Genomic DNA, 21,185 nt, shown 5'->3' on the forward strand with positions numbered 1-21,185 from the left:
ACCCATTGTCTTGACAACTCTAATTTAAAATCCGCAAACTCCCGTTTTAAAAAATTGTCCCATATGCCATATATACATATATATATATTATTCCTATTTAGTAAGGTATAATTTAATAAATAAACTGTAAGGTTTTCACTCTATTGATAATTGATTTTGTTTAGTAAAATATGTAAGCCATCAAATTTCAACAAAAAATAAATCTTCAAAAATTTAATGTCGTAGGTAGAATGAACCTTTTTTTATATCTAAAGAAAGAAAAATATAAAACTATCAGAAATATTACGGACAATAAGTATAGATACAGTATAACTATCATACATTTTGAATTCCTAACAATTTTCTTTCATACAATATCGCATAATATATGTTTAAATTAAGGCAAAGAATGGTCAGATCAACTTTAATTAAATATAATGGAATATCACTCTAAAAATTATTGAAAAAAATGATTTTTTTTAAAGACAGACAAAAGAAAAAAATCACTTATCATTGTAAAATCAATAATTTTATCACTTCGTTTAGATTTGGAATCTAAAATATATTAAAATATCTTGAAATACCTAAACATATATTACGCGTCTGTAGTGCCTACTAGGCTTAGTTGTAGATTTCAACAGTCGCAATTTTTTTCCCATTTTAAACAACGTATTATGTTCTCTTAGCTCTATAATATTATTATCTTTCGTTACTTGCCACCCGTCCCGTATTTCTCGAGACAGTCCCGTTTCAACAAATTTGTACCACGTCTGCCTTAATAACCAACAGGACGCAATATTTGAGTATTTCTTTGAATAATACACAAAAATGAATTAATTATATTATTATCTTATATCAAATTTGTTTAAAGGTACATAAATGTAATAAATATATATAAATAAAAACCGAAGGTATAATAGGTACTTTAAAAGTAAGAGGCTTTGTTTATATTCTTAATATGTTAATCCGTTCGATTTTTTTTTTAGGCATACTTAATTTTGTACACCAAAATTATTTGCATACATAATAAAAAAAGAGCCATATTTATATTATATTTTATTTCATTAGAATGCTAATAAAGTAAGCTTCATGATATCAACAAAGAAATGTGTTTCTCGTATTTTTGACACTGAAAGGTGCTAACCCTGCAGTGGGCAGAGAGCCGCCGAATAAGCAACCATACCTATTATAAAAACTCGATGCATAGGATATTTTATTTTATATTATATTCTACAACTGAATGCTGGTAGGTATTATTTGTCGTCATCGAACAGGTACGAGGAATTTCAAAAGGTACATAATTCAGGGGATGAAAAAAAAAATAATAGGACCACTACATGGATTACGATCTTTGCAGTTTGAATAGGGATGTACACCACCCATGGTGCATGGTGCACGCACACCCCACCGACCTCGGTCATTTTAAAAATAAACTCAAGTTTACCCCACTATAATATACAAACGCATAAAACGGCACCCCCGATCGTTCTTTTATTCAGATAATTTTCGGTCAACTGCATAGGAATAGTGTATTATACAGTCATATAAAATGCTAATGGGTCCCATGACATATAGGTATTCCTGGGAACGAGAAAACGAACGCAATGGCTTATGAATTGGTCACTTCTGGATCTTCCTCATCCATAACCAAAAACACCACCAAAGACCTGATAAACGAAGCTCAAAAACGCATCCTCTCATCATGGCAAAACCACTGGGATGACATTCCAATCAGCAACAAACTAAGGAACGTCAAAAAAACAGTTTCAAAATGGGCATACCCTGAAAATGCATCTTGGAGAGAACAAACAATAATCAACAGGGTTAGAATAGGCCACTCCAATATAGGCCACTCACTCCTACCTAATCACTAAGGAACCCAGACCTAAGTGCGACTCATGCAACACCCCTCTCACCATCGAACACATAATCATCAACTACCCAAAATTCGCATCTTCACGTCATCTCCTCAAAAATCCTTCATCACTCGAAGAAGCCCTCAACCAAGTCAACACTGGCAATATTTTTAACTTTTTTTAAATTAATTGGTTTCGACGATAAATTATAACTCTACTGTATATAACATGTTTCTTTTTCTCTTTATTAATATTGTATAAATACTTTGAGTTTATAAATAACATTAGGCTAATAATCTTTGTAATTGAAGCCTTAATCTAATAAAAAAAAAAATATATATATATATATATATACAACAAAATTGAAAATTCCTGTAAATAAATGTGATACATTTTGTGCAGGCCGAAGCGTCATCGGTTGTCACAACGAGAGTTATCAAGCCTCTATAATGGACTATGGAATGTGGGATCTTGAACTATGAGTCATGAGACGACGATTTGGGTAGATAATGAGCTACAGAATTATGTGTACACTGAGATAAATAAGAATAATATACTTTTCTATATGTCAGAGCAAGTTTATTATATACTAGCTGCCCGACCTTCCTCCGAAAGAAATTATTTTTTTATAATTTAATTTAAAAACATATGACTATTTTTTGGCTATACAAATAATATAATATAATTACATATTGTAGTTACTGTTATTACTAATTTCTGAAAATTATATACTCTACATTTTGAATTCAACCACTGGAGTGGTAAATTTTATTATTTTTATTATAGAATAGAGATAAGGTAGAAAAAAATGTAACAATAAATTATTTGTTCAATGAATAATATATATTTCAAATGGAAAAATGGAAGTGCAAACAAATAAATAAATAATTAATAATGATAATAACAATAATAAATAAACAAACAAACCGGTTTCCTTCGTCTCCAAAATCAAGTTAGATTCTTATATATATAGATGAAAACATATTATTTCAATTTGTATTATCGTCTCAGGTTTAGGTTTCTCAATTCAAAACACAGATAAACCAGCACTTGTACATTTTCTGTCCATTCCTTGAATACTTTGGTGAACATTTTAAGTATCTATGATTATTTATTGTTGAATTATAAAAAAAATTTACTTTATAAAAAACTAGTTATGCGTAAAATTCTTGTTTTCCCTAAATGACATTGATTTTTGTTTTTCCAGATTATTTTAAAAAGTAATGAGAATCTTTTCTTTTGAAGATCTAATAAGTACCAACTAGATTAAATTTGCTACCATTCCTAAAAGTAGGTCCTCAAATTTGTCGAAGCATTTTTACTGCTCCAATAGTAAAAGTTGATGAAGGACAAATAAAAATTATAAAAATAAAAATAAATTATCATCATAAAACCTTCACATGCATTGCACTTCTTGGAATCTCAAATCACAAAGTAGATTATTGATTTAATGTCGTTTTCATAATTTTTATTATTGACTAATAATAACTATCTATTATTTGAAAGTTTAAATTTTTTTTTTTTTTTAGTCATATTATATTTACTTATCCGTTATTTACATGTCTTGGTAAACATTTTTTCCAAAACAATAGGGGTATAAATATTACACAATTAAAACAATATATTTGTGAGGTAAAATGACAATTTAATCATAACATATTCAACCATTAAAAATAAATATCTGGAAAACCCATTAAAAAGTTGATAAAACTGTCCAGTGAATTATGACATGAAAATATGAAATTATTGAGAATTTAAGCATTTTTACTGCTCATACCTGTAGTAAACAAATATTCAAGTATTAAACGTATAGTATATATGATATTTAAACTTATATGAATATTGAATATGGTACACCACAATACAATTAATAATACAATATAAATTATTATACACGTTTGTATTTTGTTTATTAATTTTCATTATTGTTTAGTCTTATTGTAGCTATATTGTATACTACCATTTCAAAACAAAAGACCAAAAGACTGGTCTTTTACTGCATTTAACGATTATTATGCGAAAATATTTGAAATTATTAGGTCTATTCGTCATATAAAAACGTAAATTGTACTTGTTTATTTTCAATTGAAATTCTATTTAGCTTTCTACAGATAAATTCAAAGCAAACATTATGCATAAAATAGATCGTAGTTATAGATTATAGACTGGACCGTCCAAAGGCCAGAGCTAGTAGGGCCAACACCCCCATGCCTTGAACGGTATACGGACTATTGATCCCCGCTTAAAAATGCAGTGTGCGAACAATCGGTCCTCGTCGTAATTTTATCCCCGGCCAATATTTTTCCTTGAGACAATTAATCATTTTTAGTAACATTTTAGTATTTTACTGAATATTACTTACAAACACGTATATTAGTTTTAGTTTAATCATTGTTGAAATATATTTCAACCCTAAATTAAATTACACTTTTCAATTTTCAATAGGTATACGAATAGTTATCACTCATCATGATAGTCGCAATAGATATCACAATAGATATACGAATTTTAATGGATTATAAAGTATGACACTACACGCATTACAATAATAACTACGCTAAGAAAATATTTTGTATTTTGTATTTTAAACTGGGGACCAATTGTGTATACAATTATGACGGGGGCTAATTATCCACATACGTGGTTTTTTTCGCCGGGACCAATATTGTCCTAGATCCGCCTTGGATTCCTCGTTTGGACGACACAGTTTTAGATTCTGAGCGGAGCGATATTGGTTTTACGGTGGTGTGTGTTTTTTTTTATTTGTGTCTGTCATCATCTTTGAGGACAGTAAAAATGCTTAAATTTTCGTCAACAGAATATTTTCTGATAGGAAAGTGAATCTAATTGATACTTGAGGGGGGGAGTCAAAAGTAAATAATTCCCAGTAGTTTACAAAAGCACCGGGAAAAAAAAAATTAAGGATAAACGGGAATGTGTACGCATTTTAAAATTATTTTGGCTTGTTAATGGCTGTTTACAGACATTTTCGGTTTCCAATTTTTTTAGTTTTTTTTCTATAAATGCCAATAAAATGTTATTCGTTGAGTCAAAAAGCTTGAAAATTTAATACAAAGCTCCTAATATATTGTTACAGTGACAGTTGAAAAATATTGGTAATACATGCTCACAATTTTTTTTAATTTAATACAAGGCTCCTGATATATTGCTACAATAGCAGTTGAAAAATATTAAAAATACATACGAGGTTACGGGAATGGAATTGCCTCTGAGCGTAAATGACAAGCTCGGATTATGGGGGAGGGCAAGATCCCGGGGCCCATTGATTTTGGGGGCCCATCTTTATCCCCAAAATATATTTTTTAACGCGTCCAATACAGTTTTTGAAAAAAAAATAATTATTTAAGTAGGTAGGTATAGTAGGTAGATATTATTATTAATAATTATAAAATAAAATTGTTCTCCGTTTTATACCACAAAAAATTACCTAAAAATGTTTGCCAACAATTTTATTTGTGTTTTTTGTTTTTTGGGCATTTTATAGATTACCGATTTAACTATTTAAGTATACAAAAAGGTAGTTATAAGAAAATAATATTTAGCTTTGTAAATTAGGCATTTCAGTTAAAAGTATTAATGCATAATGGATATTAAACTAAACTTTAGAGGACCAGAATCCATCAAAAAATATAGTGGTTACCATTTGAAAAATAAAGTCAATTTTATTATTATTTATTCTTAATCCGGGCTTGGTAAATTATCACATTTTTGTCATAGGTTCAAAAGAGTTTCGCAAATTGTAGGGACGGACCGATTATAGATACGTATAAATGCAACTACCATTGATTATAATTTTGTAATCAATACTGTATTTATAATTAATGATACGGGTACGGGTACGTATAAAATATATTTATGTAAAAACCTAGTATGCATCTATAGATTGGCCGTAGGTACATACTACATTGTACACCCTAATATAGTTTAATATAGTATTGCGTCACTGTACCTATGGCCAACTATTATATTGGCAATAGTTGCATTAATATTAAGACATTGTAGACTCAAAATGCATTAGATACTATATGGTCACTAGTCAGCCAACTAAGGCTAATTCATTATATTTTGTGATTGTTGACCATTGACCTTTGTGGCCATTTCAATTATACAATTATTTAATTTGCTATTTCTGAAATTCTGTGATACTGCTACTATTATGATTTAAGTTACAAATTATATAGCAACTTAACACCTTCACACTTTTGTTTTATTTTTTCAAAAACACCCTATATTATACATTTATACATAGGTATTAATTCTCAATCATGAAGGTGCAATCGACGTCCAAGATACAGCGTGATCACTGGATAAATACCAAATTAATTTAGTGGCTTCGTAGATAATTATTAATTAAAATGTTAATTAAATAATAATATAATTTAATAATTATTAATTAAACATATCATTACTTTATTTAGAGATTCGGTAATTTTTAACTTATAAGCCTTACCTTATAATGTAGAGTATGACACTTCGGGATGTTAAAATTGTTAAATTAGAAATTTATAACATATTATTCATATTCTACAGTTAAAAAAAATCATCAGAGCAAACACGAAATTATTTTTTATTTTAAGAATATTATATAATTTTAATATATTAATTTAATTTTCTTTCTGAATGTTGCTTAGGCAATCAATCATATAGGTAAATTGTTATCATCTTAGACTCGTGAGAAACCTACAGTTTACATTATTTGTAAAATTTAAAAATAAATGTAACATTAGAAAATTGTTTTTGTATTTTTAATTACATAGTCATGCAGGCTTAGTTAGAATTATAATATATAATATACCATTATACCTATTTATATTTATCAGTTTTACTTGCTTTTCACAACTCAAAACTATGTAGGTGCCTACCTCATCATCTGTTCTCGTGTTAAGTGGCGCAAAAATAATCAGGAATACTATTAGGTATAGATAGGTATGACAAATTAGCAAATATTAACATTTACTTCTCGTATACCATTACTCAATACAATTCGAATATAACTTGTATAATACAGTAATTTTAGAAATACTTTTTGAATATACTGAAATTATTATTACCTACCTATTATCATAGCGCAAAAATCGACCAAATTCCTATATATAAAGGTGACGTCGACTCAGACGCAAAAATAAAATACATAGGTACTTACACTGTTGTAAAATCAATACATACATTGCTCTGCTTAGCAGTAGTGTCATTTCACGTAATTTGTATATTTCCATAACCCTGTCTGGAATTTATCTATTTTCCAAGCAAACCGATTTAAGAAGTTGCCCAAATTCCCAAACCACAATATTATTGGATTTTAAACAAGCAAAATATGTATACTGAAATGTACCTATATAATGTATAGGTCCAAATTATTGCTGCTCAGAATCAAAAAGTAAATAGGACAATTATTATTAAAACTATTTTTTTTTAAAAACAACTTATTTCTTTTAAAAATTACACATACAAATATATACGAATATTATTAAAATTTATTTTTTTTAAACAATAATATTGTATTCTTTTAAACATTTTATCATTAATAATATTTAATTTCCTGTTGCGGAACTGTTGAAATAATTCATGCAGTATTTTTTTAACTAATTGTTAATTCATTCTAAAGTTAAAGTTTCATTCTATCACTAAAAAAGACTTTGAGGTTTCAATGATATGGCAAGAATAAAATATACTATAAGTAACATGCATTACAATACGCATATACGTGGATCTTTTTTTCAGCAGATATATTTTCTGTTCAAAATTATAATCAGATATTTTTTACACAAATATTTTTCGATAATTCATTGAGTTCAGATGTACTATAAGCCTATAAACACTTAGCTCTGAACGCTTTCACGCTAGGCTAATTAAAAATTGTATTTTTTACTTAGAAAGTTTTACGTTACTTTGCATTATTTTTGAACTTGAATTTATTTTTGTATTTTTAACTATACTAGTTTACTATACTAATCTGTACCTACCTAGTCTATAATGTACTATAGTAATTTTCCACACACTCACACTTGCTATTATCATTAAATTTATTTTTGTTACCTATTTAAAATTATATAAATCCGCACTTTGAATAATTTGGTAAATTAATTAAAACGTATTGCACTGTAAGGTAACTCAACGATATATTTGTGGGTAGAACGATGTTCCATTTAAGTCATTTATCGATTTTGATTTTTTGACATTAAAATTTTAAACGACAAAACGAGATTAAATAGATTATTTTGAACTTTGTTTTTCTAGGACTATATATATGCTCCTTGTCCCAATAACTACTAAATCCTAGTTACGCATATGCCGTACACTACCCGTGACCTGTCCATGATAATAATTATTATTCATTTTTCGACCGTTGCAGCTGTACGAAAAAGTCTCGTACTCGGAGTTCGAAGACAACTTTATCATTCATTTTTCATTTACTAATGAGTAGGTAATTACTGCGAGTGCACTCTCGTGAGTCATGGCTTGCATAAATCCATAATGATTAGTAATAATAAGTAATAAGTGATAACTCAGATGACTGATCAGTGATCAGTAATAATCGACAGACGGATGATATTTTAATTAACTCGATGTTCGATAATATTACTATTGTTGTTGAAATCACTGAATGGACCACGGGAGGGCAACGACGATAACGAATTTGTTGGGTACCTATTTATTACAATATTCAGCAAAGGTGGGCAAGTTAATGAAAATAATTAACTCAAGTTAAGTTAAGTTAAGGGGACACAAGATCAATAAATTAAAAGTTAACAGTTAACAAATTATAAATTTAACTCGATAAGTTAAAAGTTAATATAGAAAAAAATATTAACTTAACTCAGTTTAAAAAAAGCTAATCTATTTTTTTTTTAATTGGTATGTAAATCACATAAAGAGTGATTGTGTCTTTATAGTTTCCAATTTATAAATTTTAAAAAATAATTTTATTGAACTTTTATCATAATGTACACCGTATACCATTTTACTTTTACTTCACTATTATTTAATAATATAAACTATACTCATCTCAAATTAATAATTTAACAAATATATTTTTTTTATCGTATAGCAATTGAATGTTATAATAGGTGAAGATGAGTACATGACCTTCATATAATATATTATAAGTTATATAACATTAAAACATAAAAATTGTTAGGTAATTTGTAATTTAAAATTATTAATTTTATTAAATACATTTTTAATTGCAACTCGCATAATATATAATTTACAACTTAATAAAATATATTAATATTTAATATAGGTACACAAAATTATGTTATAAAGAAATAAAATAGAAATGTTTGTGTTTTTGTATTGGATTATTTTTATTTTATACTGTTATAGTAATATTTACGTATAAACGAAAAATTTCAAAATGTTTTTAACTTGATGGATTTTTTTAAAATCAACTGAGAAAAGCTAAGTTATTTCAACTGTAAATTAAACTAGTTAAGTTCATAAGTTGATTAGAAAATAAACTAACTAGTTATGTAAAAAAGTTAAAAAAAATTAACTTTTTAACTGGTTAATGCCCACCTTTACAATATTGTATATATTTTGGGTAAATTATCAATATAATATATTATAAACTATTGAAAATTATCCGACTTTTCGAGATTGTGGCAGTGCGGTGTAACTGTGGTTGTGGAGTGGCTAATAAGAAGAGAGGCGAATGCGTGTAGCTTTGACACATACACACACACACACACACTATACACACATATGCATACGCACATTTGGTAAGAATACCGTGTGCGATAGGGCACTATAATATCATAGTGGGTACCGTCAAGCCGGCGCCGAACCGCCGAAAAACTAAGGAAATGCTAAGCCTGGATAGTGGATAATATACTATATAAGTACCTACTACTATAGAAAATACAACAACATTTATTACAAAGCCAGAATGCAGGGTTCTTCAACCGGTTTTCGTGTGTGTATACATAATATATGCGATGTGTTGAACCACACACGTGTTTTTCGAAATATTATTTGTTTTTTTCTTTTCGTTCTTTCTTTACGTTTATTTTATGTCCCTGCGTGAGACGTAAAGAATCATCCTCCCTCGTTTTCCCGAGTCACCTACAACAGACCTACCGTTAATGGATACAGTTCGTGGAATCGTCTAGGGTCGTTCGAACAATAGTTTTTATAATATTATTTCGTCTTTCCAAAAATCTCTCTCCCTCGCCACCACCCCGTCACTTCGGTGTACACTGTACAGTGTTGTTATCGCTTCGGTGTGTTCCCGTCGCGCGCCGCTGCCGTCGTATACCGTATACGCCTCTCTCCCACACGATCGTTCGCCGCTTCGCTCCCTCTTTGTCCCACACGACCGTTTTCTCCATTGTGTGTTCTCTCGCTCACTCACACTCACTCACTAACACCGACTCTCTTGCTCGCTCTCTCACGCTCCTCTCTCTCTCTCTCTCTCTCTCTCTCTCTCTCTCCCTCACTGTTTAAACTCCAACCGGTGTAACCGCGCGCGACAAGACCACGATGACGACCGGCGTCTAGTGTAACACGGCAATTCACAGTTCACACATCGCTGTCGCACACATATTGCAACTGTTCCGCCAATTCCTAGCCTATCTATTTCGTTCCGGAGTTTTGCGGACTTTTCTGCATCCTGTCGACACACTACAACAATTGTTATTATTATCGACGACAACAACAAGAATAATCATATCATAACAGAAACCCACGTCACGAGGACGGGATTCAGGTGAGCGACTGATTATAGTATATTATTATAATGCGTCTGTACAAATCTAGTATGCTACATTTTTCTCGATCACCTCATTTTACACACGTGTAATTATTCATCACCCAATTATTAATTAATACTAATTTTCAACTATTAACATTAATTTTACTTCCGTGTGATTATTGTTAGGCAGATATAGGCAACAGGTAGTATGTGCAAGGTACCTTGTTGATTTTTTTTTTATCGTCGGCGCTCTTGCGATCTGATCAAATTTTTACGCTATACCTACCGTTGACTGTATTATGATCACAAATATTATAAACGTTTAAGGGCTATTCTTACCACCGCCAGTTAAAGTTAACGGACACTTTACAGGCGGAATTCTGCCAGTTATAAAATCTGTTATTAGCCGGTTAGCGCTAACCGACACTTATAATGATTAGTAATCTCATAAAAACCGATTTTTTCTTGGAATATCTTTTGCTGGCCTTTATCGGCATATAAATATTTTTTGTATTGTTTGATGTACTTATGAAAAATTAACGGAAAATACATCTGGTGGTAGACATTTGTCTTCAGCGTTGTGGTGAACAAAATGTATTATAAAACATGATGCACAGCATATATTTCAATACCTACCACTTTCAATCCCCTTAATATAATATATAATATTATTATGTGATTGTAAATATTTATTTTTATATCATATTATTGCTTACCATAACGTATCAAACCATTCCACCCCCCCCCCCCCCAATTATCCATTCCCTTGGTGTAGGATAGTTGTGTATTAATGTATTATTATTTTAAATTCGATTGCAAAGAGGATTAAGGTTTTTAATATTAAGTCTGTTTTTAAGGAGTTTAGTATAGGCAATATAAAGTGTACTTGTGTTGTGGTTGTGCATATAGTAAATTATAATCAGTGTGCATATTAATTGAGAACATCAATTATAAATTATAATATAAAGGCAAAAAGCTAACTTCTACAAGCGCATGTCGAGATGAATGTGAGAATGTATTTTTCTGATAAAAGTATAATATACCTATTTATTGTCCACCATACAGATTGATTAATTGTACAAAACTTCTGAAATTTTAATTTATTACTTTAAACATCTACTTTATTTTTTATAAATTTTTTAATTTAATCTCCTCAATTTTGGTCTAAAAATGTATGTTTTATGAGGATAGGAATTCCGTATACATCTAAATTCTATCACTCATTTAAAGCCTATTATACCTATTATACCTACCTATTAAGTAATTAAATATTGATTATATATTTTAAACTATATTTTACAAATATACAATTTATATACTTACATGACTTATTTCAGTTCTAAAAAGTAAAATTAAAAATAGGTAGTACCCACTTCCTATTAATTACATAATTTTCTTTAACATTTTTACTTATCTGTGACATCTTGTATTATTATTTTGCATTATTTTAAATACAGTTAATTATTTTGTTCTAGAAATCATCAATATGGAAGAAGATTGGAATAATATACCTGGAGTAAATACAACATGTGGAAATGAAACTGGTCATATAGTTAAAGATACATATACTCGTTGGGATGCTGATGATCATGACGATTGGGATTTAACTAAGAGCGACACAGATAAATCTAATGCGTGCAAAAATTATACAAATTGGGAACCAACTAATGACAATGGTCATACTGATGATGATAAAATAATCGATAAACATTGTGATACTATTCAAATTGATGGTTGTGCCGACTGGAATCAAACAAAATCTGAAGCTGATTATCAAACTGATACAACTGATCTTGAATCTTGGGGAAATCAAATTTCAAGTGAGCAAGTAACCAATAGTACAGATACTGGATATTATTCAGAATACAATGATCGCATCGAGCAAAATAGCCATAACTATCAAAGTAACGGATATAATAGAAGAGGTAGTGGTTACCAGCCAGGTACACGGTTTGCCAAAAATTCAAATACAAATGGTAATAATGATAAAGGCAATGGTAAATTTGAAAAGCCCATCGTGCAAAAATCAACTTATATTCCTCCAGAGTTTGAGGAAAATGATGACTTAACAATGAAAGCAGGATTAAACTTTAAAGAATACGAAAAAATTGAAGTAACAGTAAGTGGAATGGATGTACCCAAAAACATAACATCATTTAAAGAATCTGGGCTATGTGAAGTATTATTAAGCAACTTGACCGAATGTAATTATGGTAATCCAACTCCAATACAGAAATATGCTATACCAATCATTATGAATGGAAAAGATATGATAGCTAGTGCTCAAACTGGTTCCGGAAAAACTGTAAGCAAAAAAAGTTATTCAAATGCTTTTATTATTGGAGACAGAATTTTAATTTATTTTTGATTTTCAGGCAGCTTTTGTTTTACCAATTTTAAACAGTTTAATCAGTGAACCATCTGAACTAGTTTTTGATTACAATCATTGCGAGCCACAATGTTTAATCCTATCTCCTACCAGAGAACTTGCTTCACAGATATCTAGTTTTGCATTTAAATTGAGCAATGGTACTTCAATTCGATGTAGAGCTCTGTATGGTGGAACAGCAGTTTATCACCAAAGAGAAAAAATTCTGGTAAAATAGATAGCCATTTTATCAAGAAATATATAATTATATAGTTTGTTTTTTTAGAGTGGTGTTCATATAATTGTGGCTACTCCGGGACGTTTAATTGATTTTGTGAATCGAGGTTTAATTACTTTTTCATCTTTGCGATTCATTGTACTTGATGAGGCTGATCGAATGTTGGACATGGGTTTCACACCTGCAATTCAATGCATATTTAGTGATAATACTATGGTGTCGTCGGTAAAAATTTTAATTTTTATTAGAGTATACCTAATGATACTAGACTTAAGGCTGTTCTTACAATGTCCGGTAAAGTGTCGGTTAATGCTAACCGACTGATAACAGATTTTATTACCGGCAGAATTCGGCCGGTTAAGTGGCGGTTAACTTTAACCGGACATTGTAAGAACGGCTCTAATATTAACTTCTTTTAAATAAATTGTATGTATTCCAATATACTACAAAGTTTTAAGAATTTTAATCTTGCTTATTTTTTTACTTTGACATAACTGTTATAAACTATTATTTATCTACACACATTTATATGTTGATATGTTTATAAACAAATTGTATTCAATTTTAGGCAGAAAGATCAACACTCATGTTTTCAGCAACTTTGCCCATAGATGTTCAACAAATAGCAAAGTCTTATTTAAAACCAGATTATATATCAGTAGCTGTTGGAGAAGTTGGAGGGGCCTGTAAAGATGTTACACAAACATTTGTAGAAGTTAATAAGTTTAGTAAAAAAAATGAGTTAGTTGCTTTGCTAAATGAAACAAGTAAGTAAACTTTTTAATCAGTGCATATTTAAAACTATTGTTTTTTTTTTTTTTAATATACCTAATATTTTTCATTAAACTTTAAATTAGTAATTTATTAATATTATACATTATATTTGTTACAGATGATTGCCAAGGTACAATTGTATTTGTTGAACAAAAAAGACAAGCTGATTTCATAGCAGCCTTTCTAAGTGAACTGAACTACCCCACCACAAGCATACACGGAGATCGTGAACAGCCAGAACGAGAAAAAGCATTAAGAGATTTTAAGACCAAAAAAATGAAGGTCTTGGTAGCCACTGCTGTAGCTGCTAGAGGACTAGGTATATTTATGTGTATTAAATTAGACTCTTTAGGCTTTTAATAATGTTATTGAAATTATTTAAAAGCACAAATAAATAACAATTACATGCTGAACATTTATACATTTACAATTTTTATGTAATATTCCAAAACATTGTTTAGATTTACTATAAATTACAATCAAAGACGGATATACCTACATTAATGAAATATAAAATATTATACTATATTAGTTTCAGTTTTTATGACACGGCATTCATTTGTATTTTATATGTGCAAATAATTTAATAATGCTCATAGAATAGCTATTTTTGTTTAATTGATTTTAAATATCTGGAAACAACTTTCGGAGAATAGAATATATTTACATATCTTGTTTAAATAATTTTAGTTATTAGAACATCATGGATATGTATAACAATAACACTCAATATGCAATTAAACATTTATTTATATAAAACCATGTTTTTATTTTTACAGATATAATGGGTGTTACAACGGTAGTAAATTTTGATTTACCAAAAACAATCGAAGAATATGTGCACAGAATTGGACGTACTGGTAGATTAGGAAATTCAGGACGTGCGGTTTCATTTTATGATCCTGATAACGATTCTGCCATGGCACCATACCTAGTTAACACTCTTAAACGGGTAAACTAAATTTATTTTAACTCTTAATTTTTATTTCATAGCTTATGTAATAACACAGCTTACAATAATTATAATATTTATGATTTTAGGCAGATCAAAATATTCCAGAATTTTTGTCGAAGTATAGCGGTGAAGTTCATGAACCTTTGAATCAGTTTAATGACATAAGACCGGTACATAATTTATTTATTTTCAATATAATTCATAATAATTTTGTGAAAATGTCTATGTTAATTATTTAGTGTTTAAATATTTTATTCAATGCAAATATAAATTTTATCTCAGGTATTGAATATAATATTATGACAAATTTCATTATTTTTTTTAGCCTACACTATTTGCTTATATTGTGGGATAAAAGGTTTTAAAACATTTCAAATTATATAGATATTAGATGCTATGTATGATTAATCCATTTAAGTATAAGATATATATTTTATCTGAGCTTATAATAGAATTATAGATGTCTACATTTGTGATTTATTTCATTAGCATTTCAAAATATAATGCAGTGTGATTTAGCACAGTAAAAATTAATTAAAATTACATTAACCAAATATTTTAAAATATATTTATGCAGCATTTTTTAAAATTTGTTTTCTGATAAATTTAACACTAAAACCTATACAAAAATGGTTTTCATGATGAAAATAGTATAACTTGGTTATAATTTTTAACTAATATTTTTATCATTAATAATATTTCTAAACCATATTATTCAATATTTGTTCATTGAACCAACTGCCAGAATACCTTAAATAATCACAGTTTTACAATGAAAGCTCTTGTCAGTGCTAAAAGTATGTCCCTCCATATGATAATTAGAAATGTGTTTTGATTTTTTAACATTTGATTAATGTTTGATGCCGAATAAACTGAAATAAAATATTATTTATTATTAATTATTCTTTCAAGTAATTTTTGATTTTATGATTCTTACTTCCTAGTGGCAAGTAGCATATTCTAGTAATAGAATACACTTTAGTTTATTGAATAACACTAAATATATTATATTAAAAAATGTTCATAAAATAAGATATAAATTAAATGAATATTTATTTTATTTTCTAGAATGTTACAGTAACGTCTGAGTATATCCAAGAAGAAGATGAAGTTTGGTAATCCGAAATAAAAACCGAATTAAGCCAAATAAATAATTATTAGTTAGCAGTTTTAGGGTTTCAAATAAACAAAACATGAATTATTACTAAACAATAAGCTCAAATCTATATAATTTCATATTTGCTACCATTCAATCAAAACTAAGTTTTTTTTCAATTTTATATGTTTTTATTTATTATTTATACATGACTGAAAATAAATTGAATTTTCCATAGGATTATAGTTGTATACCAAATTAAAAATATTTTAGTTATAATTTATAATTAAGGCCTAAAACTAAAGACTTAAAAAAATAATAATAGATTTTTATATGTTTTTTATTTATTGTTAATACATCACTGAAAAGAAATTGAATTTTTGCATAGGATTATAATTTTATAACAAATTAAAAATATTTTTTAAGTTATAATTTATAAGTAAAGCCTAAAACTAAAGACTTACAAAAATAATTATATTTGGAAATCAAAATCAGAATTCAGTGCCAGAATGAAATGATCTAAATTCTATATAATTATCTATTTAATGTAACTGATTTTGAATTATATTATTTATTTTGTTTTTTATTTTTTCCTACTCAGGACATTAATCTTTTTTCTTACCAACATAAAAATAACATTATTGTTTTAATTGCTTACAATATATTGATTAAGAACAATTGAAATATATTAACACTTTGTATAATATAATTAATTAATTAAAACTATAATCTTGAAATTTTACTTCTGCGAATTTAGGTTTTACTGATTTAAGGTTAATACTCATATAATATTTTAGCAAAAGTGAAATTAGTTAATTCAAATAACATCATTGTTTTTGTTCATTCTTTTTTTAAATTGTAAGTGATAGGTAATCAAATAGTGCCATACATATTTTATAAATGTACTTGTACAATTTATTGATTTATATTGTGTTTTTAACAAAATTAAAATATTCAATTATAATTACATTTCTTTAAACAATTTGGCTAAATTATGGTGTTTTTTTTTATGCAAGTCTTTTTTTCACTATGCAAATTTTGTGTTATGTTATTTCAACTGTATTTTTACTTTGAGAATGTATTATATTAAATAAGATATGCTGAAGTTATTTCAATCTGAATTATGTCGGTAATAGTAGCTTACATTAGAGTTGGATTACAGTTTGATTTAAGAACCACTTTTTGTTCTTTTGTGTTTTACAATTGTACTGTTATAACAGAAATAATAATGATTTTAACTATTATATTTAATTATTTTTTTTGTTTAGATTTAATAATATCATTGACTTTAGGAACTTTCTATATTTAAAAATATAAAAGTATTTTACCATTTACAAAAAAGGTAGTTTTATTTGTGGTTTTTTTTCCATTTATATAAAAATGAATGTTTCCTTTTTTGTCCGCTGACTCAAAAACTACTAGATCGTTTCCAATAAATAGATTTCTTGAGACTTGCAGAGGGTTTTTAGCTTTGTTTTCAACCCCTATAGAGTAACCTACATATTAAGCATTTTTTTTTGCTCTCAAAAATCGAATTTTTTTGTTGTTTATATTTATAGGGTTGCCATTGGTTACATATATTAAAATAGTTATTATGATTGGATGTAATTTCGTGTATTATATTATATTTGTCATTTAGGCTAATAAAGTTTTCTATATAATTTTAAAATTGAGTAATACCTATTATATTATATCCAAGGAAAAATATATGATTGAAGTTCACTAAAATAATACTCTACCAACTGAATTTGGCCAGAAACAATTGAGAATATTTCAACTGAAGCAAAAATGAAACAATAACTGATAGTTTGACTATAATAAATAGTTGGCTAATACAAATATTGTTATAGTTAAATAACACATATTATGAAAATTGCAGTTTGTAACCAATAGGCACCTAATTGTACACGTATAGACCACATATCAATATTAGATTGAACCAGTTTCTTTAGGTCGGCTTACCCACTATTAATAATATTAAAAACGTAATCACATTTTCGTTTTTGCAATAATTGGTAACACATAAGAAAAAAAAGTTACTCATTACCATACTTAACAATATGTTTTAAAATAATGTTATATTGTAAACTAATTAAATTTTTAAGTGTAAATTAATCAAAATTGTATACCATATAAATATTTTATCAGTAATTAAATCAAATTTTGATGAATAAAACAATATTTTTTTTTTAAGGGGATTGCATTACAAAAAAATAAAAATGGGGAATCGCGATCCAAAAAAAGGTTGAAAAGCACTGCTCTATATTATTGTATAAAATAATAATTATTATTAATAAACATATGATATAAATTTAAAGAGTCTAAGGTTATTCGTTTTTGAATACACCAAAATAAGAAAATCACTACATGAGAAATCGAGTGAATATCCAATGCTGTAAAAATATGAACTTCAAAAGCTCCTAAAAATTTTATTTTATTTTCTAAAGTAAATTTTTTTTTGATAAAGGTAGATAACCTTTTAAGGAATATTGTATTACATTTTAAAATCTTAGATTTAAAAAGAAAATTTTTAGGAATTTCTAACTCAAAATAAATTTAATTTTTATGCCTTTTGTCAACATTTGAACTTTAAATGCTTATAAAAAAAATTGTGACTGGATTTTTTAAATATCATTGTAACAATATATTAAGAGCTTTGCATTAAATTGTCAAACTTTTTTACCTAACAAATGAAATTTTATTTACATTCATAAAAAAAAAAAAAAAAAATTGAAGACTGAAATTGTCCGTTAACAGTTCAAAACAAATGAAAATATTTTAAAAATTGTATCATGTTTAGAAAATTCTAATATAAACAACCAGTGAAAATTTCATGTATATACGTTTATTTGTTTTAAAGTTACACCATGGTGCCACCATTGGTTGCTGAAGATTTATCAACCCACATGCAATAGTTATAATTTCATCAGTATTACATCATAATTGACAGTTAACAAGTGCATGGGGTTTCAACATTTCAAATTCTCAAAATCGTCCTATTACACGTTCTATATGAATACGAAGGCTAGCAACACGTTTAGTTTCTAAAAAATCATCTTTTGTTGACTTAGATTTTTGTGAAACACTAGGAGGCCTTATGAGAACACAATTGATTTTATTCAACAACACATCAATACATTTAAAACCACGGTCTGCCATTACAGATGTATTTTTAGGAACAAGATTTAAAAAATTACTTTTTTCTACTATCAATACATCAGTACATCTACCATTAAATCCTACTGATATAAAATTAATAAATCCATCTGGAGTTGAAGATATAAGATATTTTAAAGTGTTACATTTTTTATAATCTGACCATGTTAGCGCTTGTTTAATAGGATCTGAAGGTTTTGGTATTTCTATTTCCAAACAGTCTATAATAGATTGAACAGATGAATAACGATAACGAAAAGGAACAGGTAAAAGTTCTTTTATTAATTTTTTTTCAGGCCAGTATATAAATTGATTAAAATAAGCAGAGAGTTTAGGTAAAGTGTTATGAAATAGTCTGCAAACTAAACTTTCAGATATCCCAAACATATCTCCTAATCTTCTGAATGAATCGTTAAAATTTTATTTTCATTAAAGTTATAAATATACTTCTCTCTTCAAGTTCTAAATGAGAATTTATTAATTTAATTAAATTACACTTGTACCATTCTTCATTGAGACCTATATATGCTTTTGGATTACAACTAATATTATGTAAAGTTACTTCATAAGCCATTTTTTAAATCGTTCATTAGTATATTCAAATTCAAAGTTAAATGAATTTTCACTTTCGACAGAACTAGAAAGAGCTAAAGTATCTGATGTTTCTGAACTGTTATCACTAGATTCTGAGACTGAACAATAGTTTTCTTTTACTTTTAAACTTTTAGTGTAACAAGATTCTAAAAGGTTTACTTTAATAGGTGAACAAGCTATTGTTTTAAATTTAGTTGAATTCTCTGATAATCTGCATTGAATTCTTTGGATCTTGTGCTTTTCAAATTTTTTAAATTGACTTGTACACCAACATCACTAGTTTTAGTAATGTGCATCACACATTCTTTTTCCTTTGAATCAACTGTACTACTTTGATCATCAATACAGATATCTTCAGAGATAATACCACCTATCATTAACAATAAATTATTGTAAAAGTTTCCCATTAGTATCAAAAATGTATAAAATAATTAAAAATTATAAAACTTTACTTTTATTTAAACTATATTCGCCAACTGCATTTTCCACTTCTAATTTTATTTTATTTTTTTTAAATAATGATGGACGATTTAGGTAGAAGATCTTTTTCGATCAGAATGACAATCAAATGTATGTGGAATGATACCTTTTTTAAGCACAAGTCTTTTTAATCCCATTAGCTTATATTGAATATAATTTTCAAGATCATTTTCAATCTGAAAAAAAGCAGGATAGTATTAAGTTTGACACCTTATAATAAATTCTATCAATTTTTTTTTTTTTTTTGATTAACATAATGAAATATTGTAATGATTTATTTTAGAGCCTTAGAGCCAAAATTAAATGAATATTTTAAAATAAATAAAACCTATCTAGGAGGTACATAAAAATTGACTTTACATATTATTTTAATCTACATAGAAATATTAACTTATACTTAACATATTTGTACGTACATCAAAATGATCTTCGCAGCAAGATAAGTGGGATTTATCAGAAACATCTTTTTTGTCACATCTTGCAGCTTTCAACCAGTTTCTTCTTAATTTTTTGGACTCGGGCACATTTAAGAATATTTTATCTGGTGTACTTACACTTGTGTTTTTACAAAGTGATACAAAGCAATATTTATAAACACTCTTTTTAAGTTTGTCTGTTGCCATTATGTAAAAATATTATTCAAAATTAAATATTTAAATGAAAATAATTAAATTATTAAAAAAGGTGGGTAAGTGGATGTCGCTCTGCTGTACAGTAGGTTAGAAGTGGGTCACTGTATAATGGATGGTATTAAATTTGAATTCAATGATATAATATCACTGTATAAGAAAAACGATTCTATGTATTAGACATATATATACTTATCTATGGTATTAAAAAAAAATTGACCTATAATAGGTACCAATAATAGGTAAATTCCAAATTAATCATATCATAATATCTATTAGGTACATATAACGCGTTATACATCAACAAAATACCGTGGTACTATCATAGATATACAATAGTATACTTT

At 27.6% G+C, this 21,185-nt stretch overlaps 2 protein-coding genes across 2 annotated transcripts; one reads left to right on the forward strand and one right to left on the reverse strand.

The window, feature by feature from the left end:
- The first annotated feature begins 10,310 nt into the window (after positions 1-10,310).
- Positions 10,311-16,020, forward strand: LOC100165779 (ATP-dependent RNA helicase vasa). Its single transcript, XM_008184833.3, has 9 exons — positions 10,311-10,563; positions 12,024-12,853; positions 12,924-13,145; positions 13,203-13,379; positions 13,723-13,921; positions 14,047-14,247; positions 14,708-14,880; positions 14,970-15,053; positions 15,952-16,020. Exons 2-9 carry the CDS (start codon positions 12,035-12,037, stop codon positions 16,000-16,002), a joined length of 1,926 nt encoding a protein of 641 aa, XP_008183055.1. The 5' UTR covers positions 10,311-10,563; positions 12,024-12,034; the 3' UTR covers positions 16,003-16,020.
- Positions 16,021-19,718: 3,698 nt separating this feature from the next.
- On the reverse strand, positions 19,719-20,847 carry LOC107883728. Its single transcript, XM_029485566.1, has 2 exons — positions 20,626-20,847; positions 19,719-20,385 (listed from the first exon to the last, which is right to left on the reverse strand). Exons 1-2 carry the CDS (start codon positions 20,830-20,832, stop codon positions 20,260-20,262), a joined length of 333 nt encoding a protein of 110 aa, XP_029341426.1. The 5' UTR covers positions 20,833-20,847; the 3' UTR covers positions 19,719-20,259.
- Positions 20,848-21,185: the final 338 nt, after the last annotated feature.

The sequence above is a fragment of the Acyrthosiphon pisum genome, chromosome X, assembly GCF_005508785.2.
Source record: "Acyrthosiphon pisum isolate AL4f chromosome X, pea_aphid_22Mar2018_4r6ur, whole genome shotgun sequence".
Taxonomy (NCBI): Eukaryota; Metazoa; Arthropoda; class Insecta; order Hemiptera; family Aphididae; genus Acyrthosiphon; species Acyrthosiphon pisum.

What these genes read in the sequence shown, in the direction of transcription:
- LOC107883728 (XM_029485566.1), bottom strand. Translation starts at nt 20,832, where the DNA reads ATGGCAACAGACAAACTTAAAAAGAGTGTTTATAAATATTGCTTTGTA. An exon ending in GCTGCGAAGATCATTTTGAT is followed by an intron (nt 20,386 to 20,625) that starts GTACGTACAAAT and finishes GCTTTTTTTCAG; the next exon opens with ATTGAAAATGATCTTGAAAA.
- LOC100165779 (XM_008184833.3), top strand. Translation starts at nt 12,035, where the DNA reads ATGGAAGAAGATTGGAATAATATACCTGGAGTAAATACAACATGTGGA. An exon ending in ACCAAAGAGAAAAAATTCTG is followed by an intron (nt 13,146 to 13,202) that starts GTAAAATAGATA and finishes TTGTTTTTTTAG; the next exon opens with AGTGGTGTTCATATAATTGT. An exon ending in TAGTTAACACTCTTAAACGG is followed by an intron (nt 14,881 to 14,969) that starts GTAAACTAAATT and finishes TTATGATTTTAG; the next exon opens with GCAGATCAAAATATTCCAGA.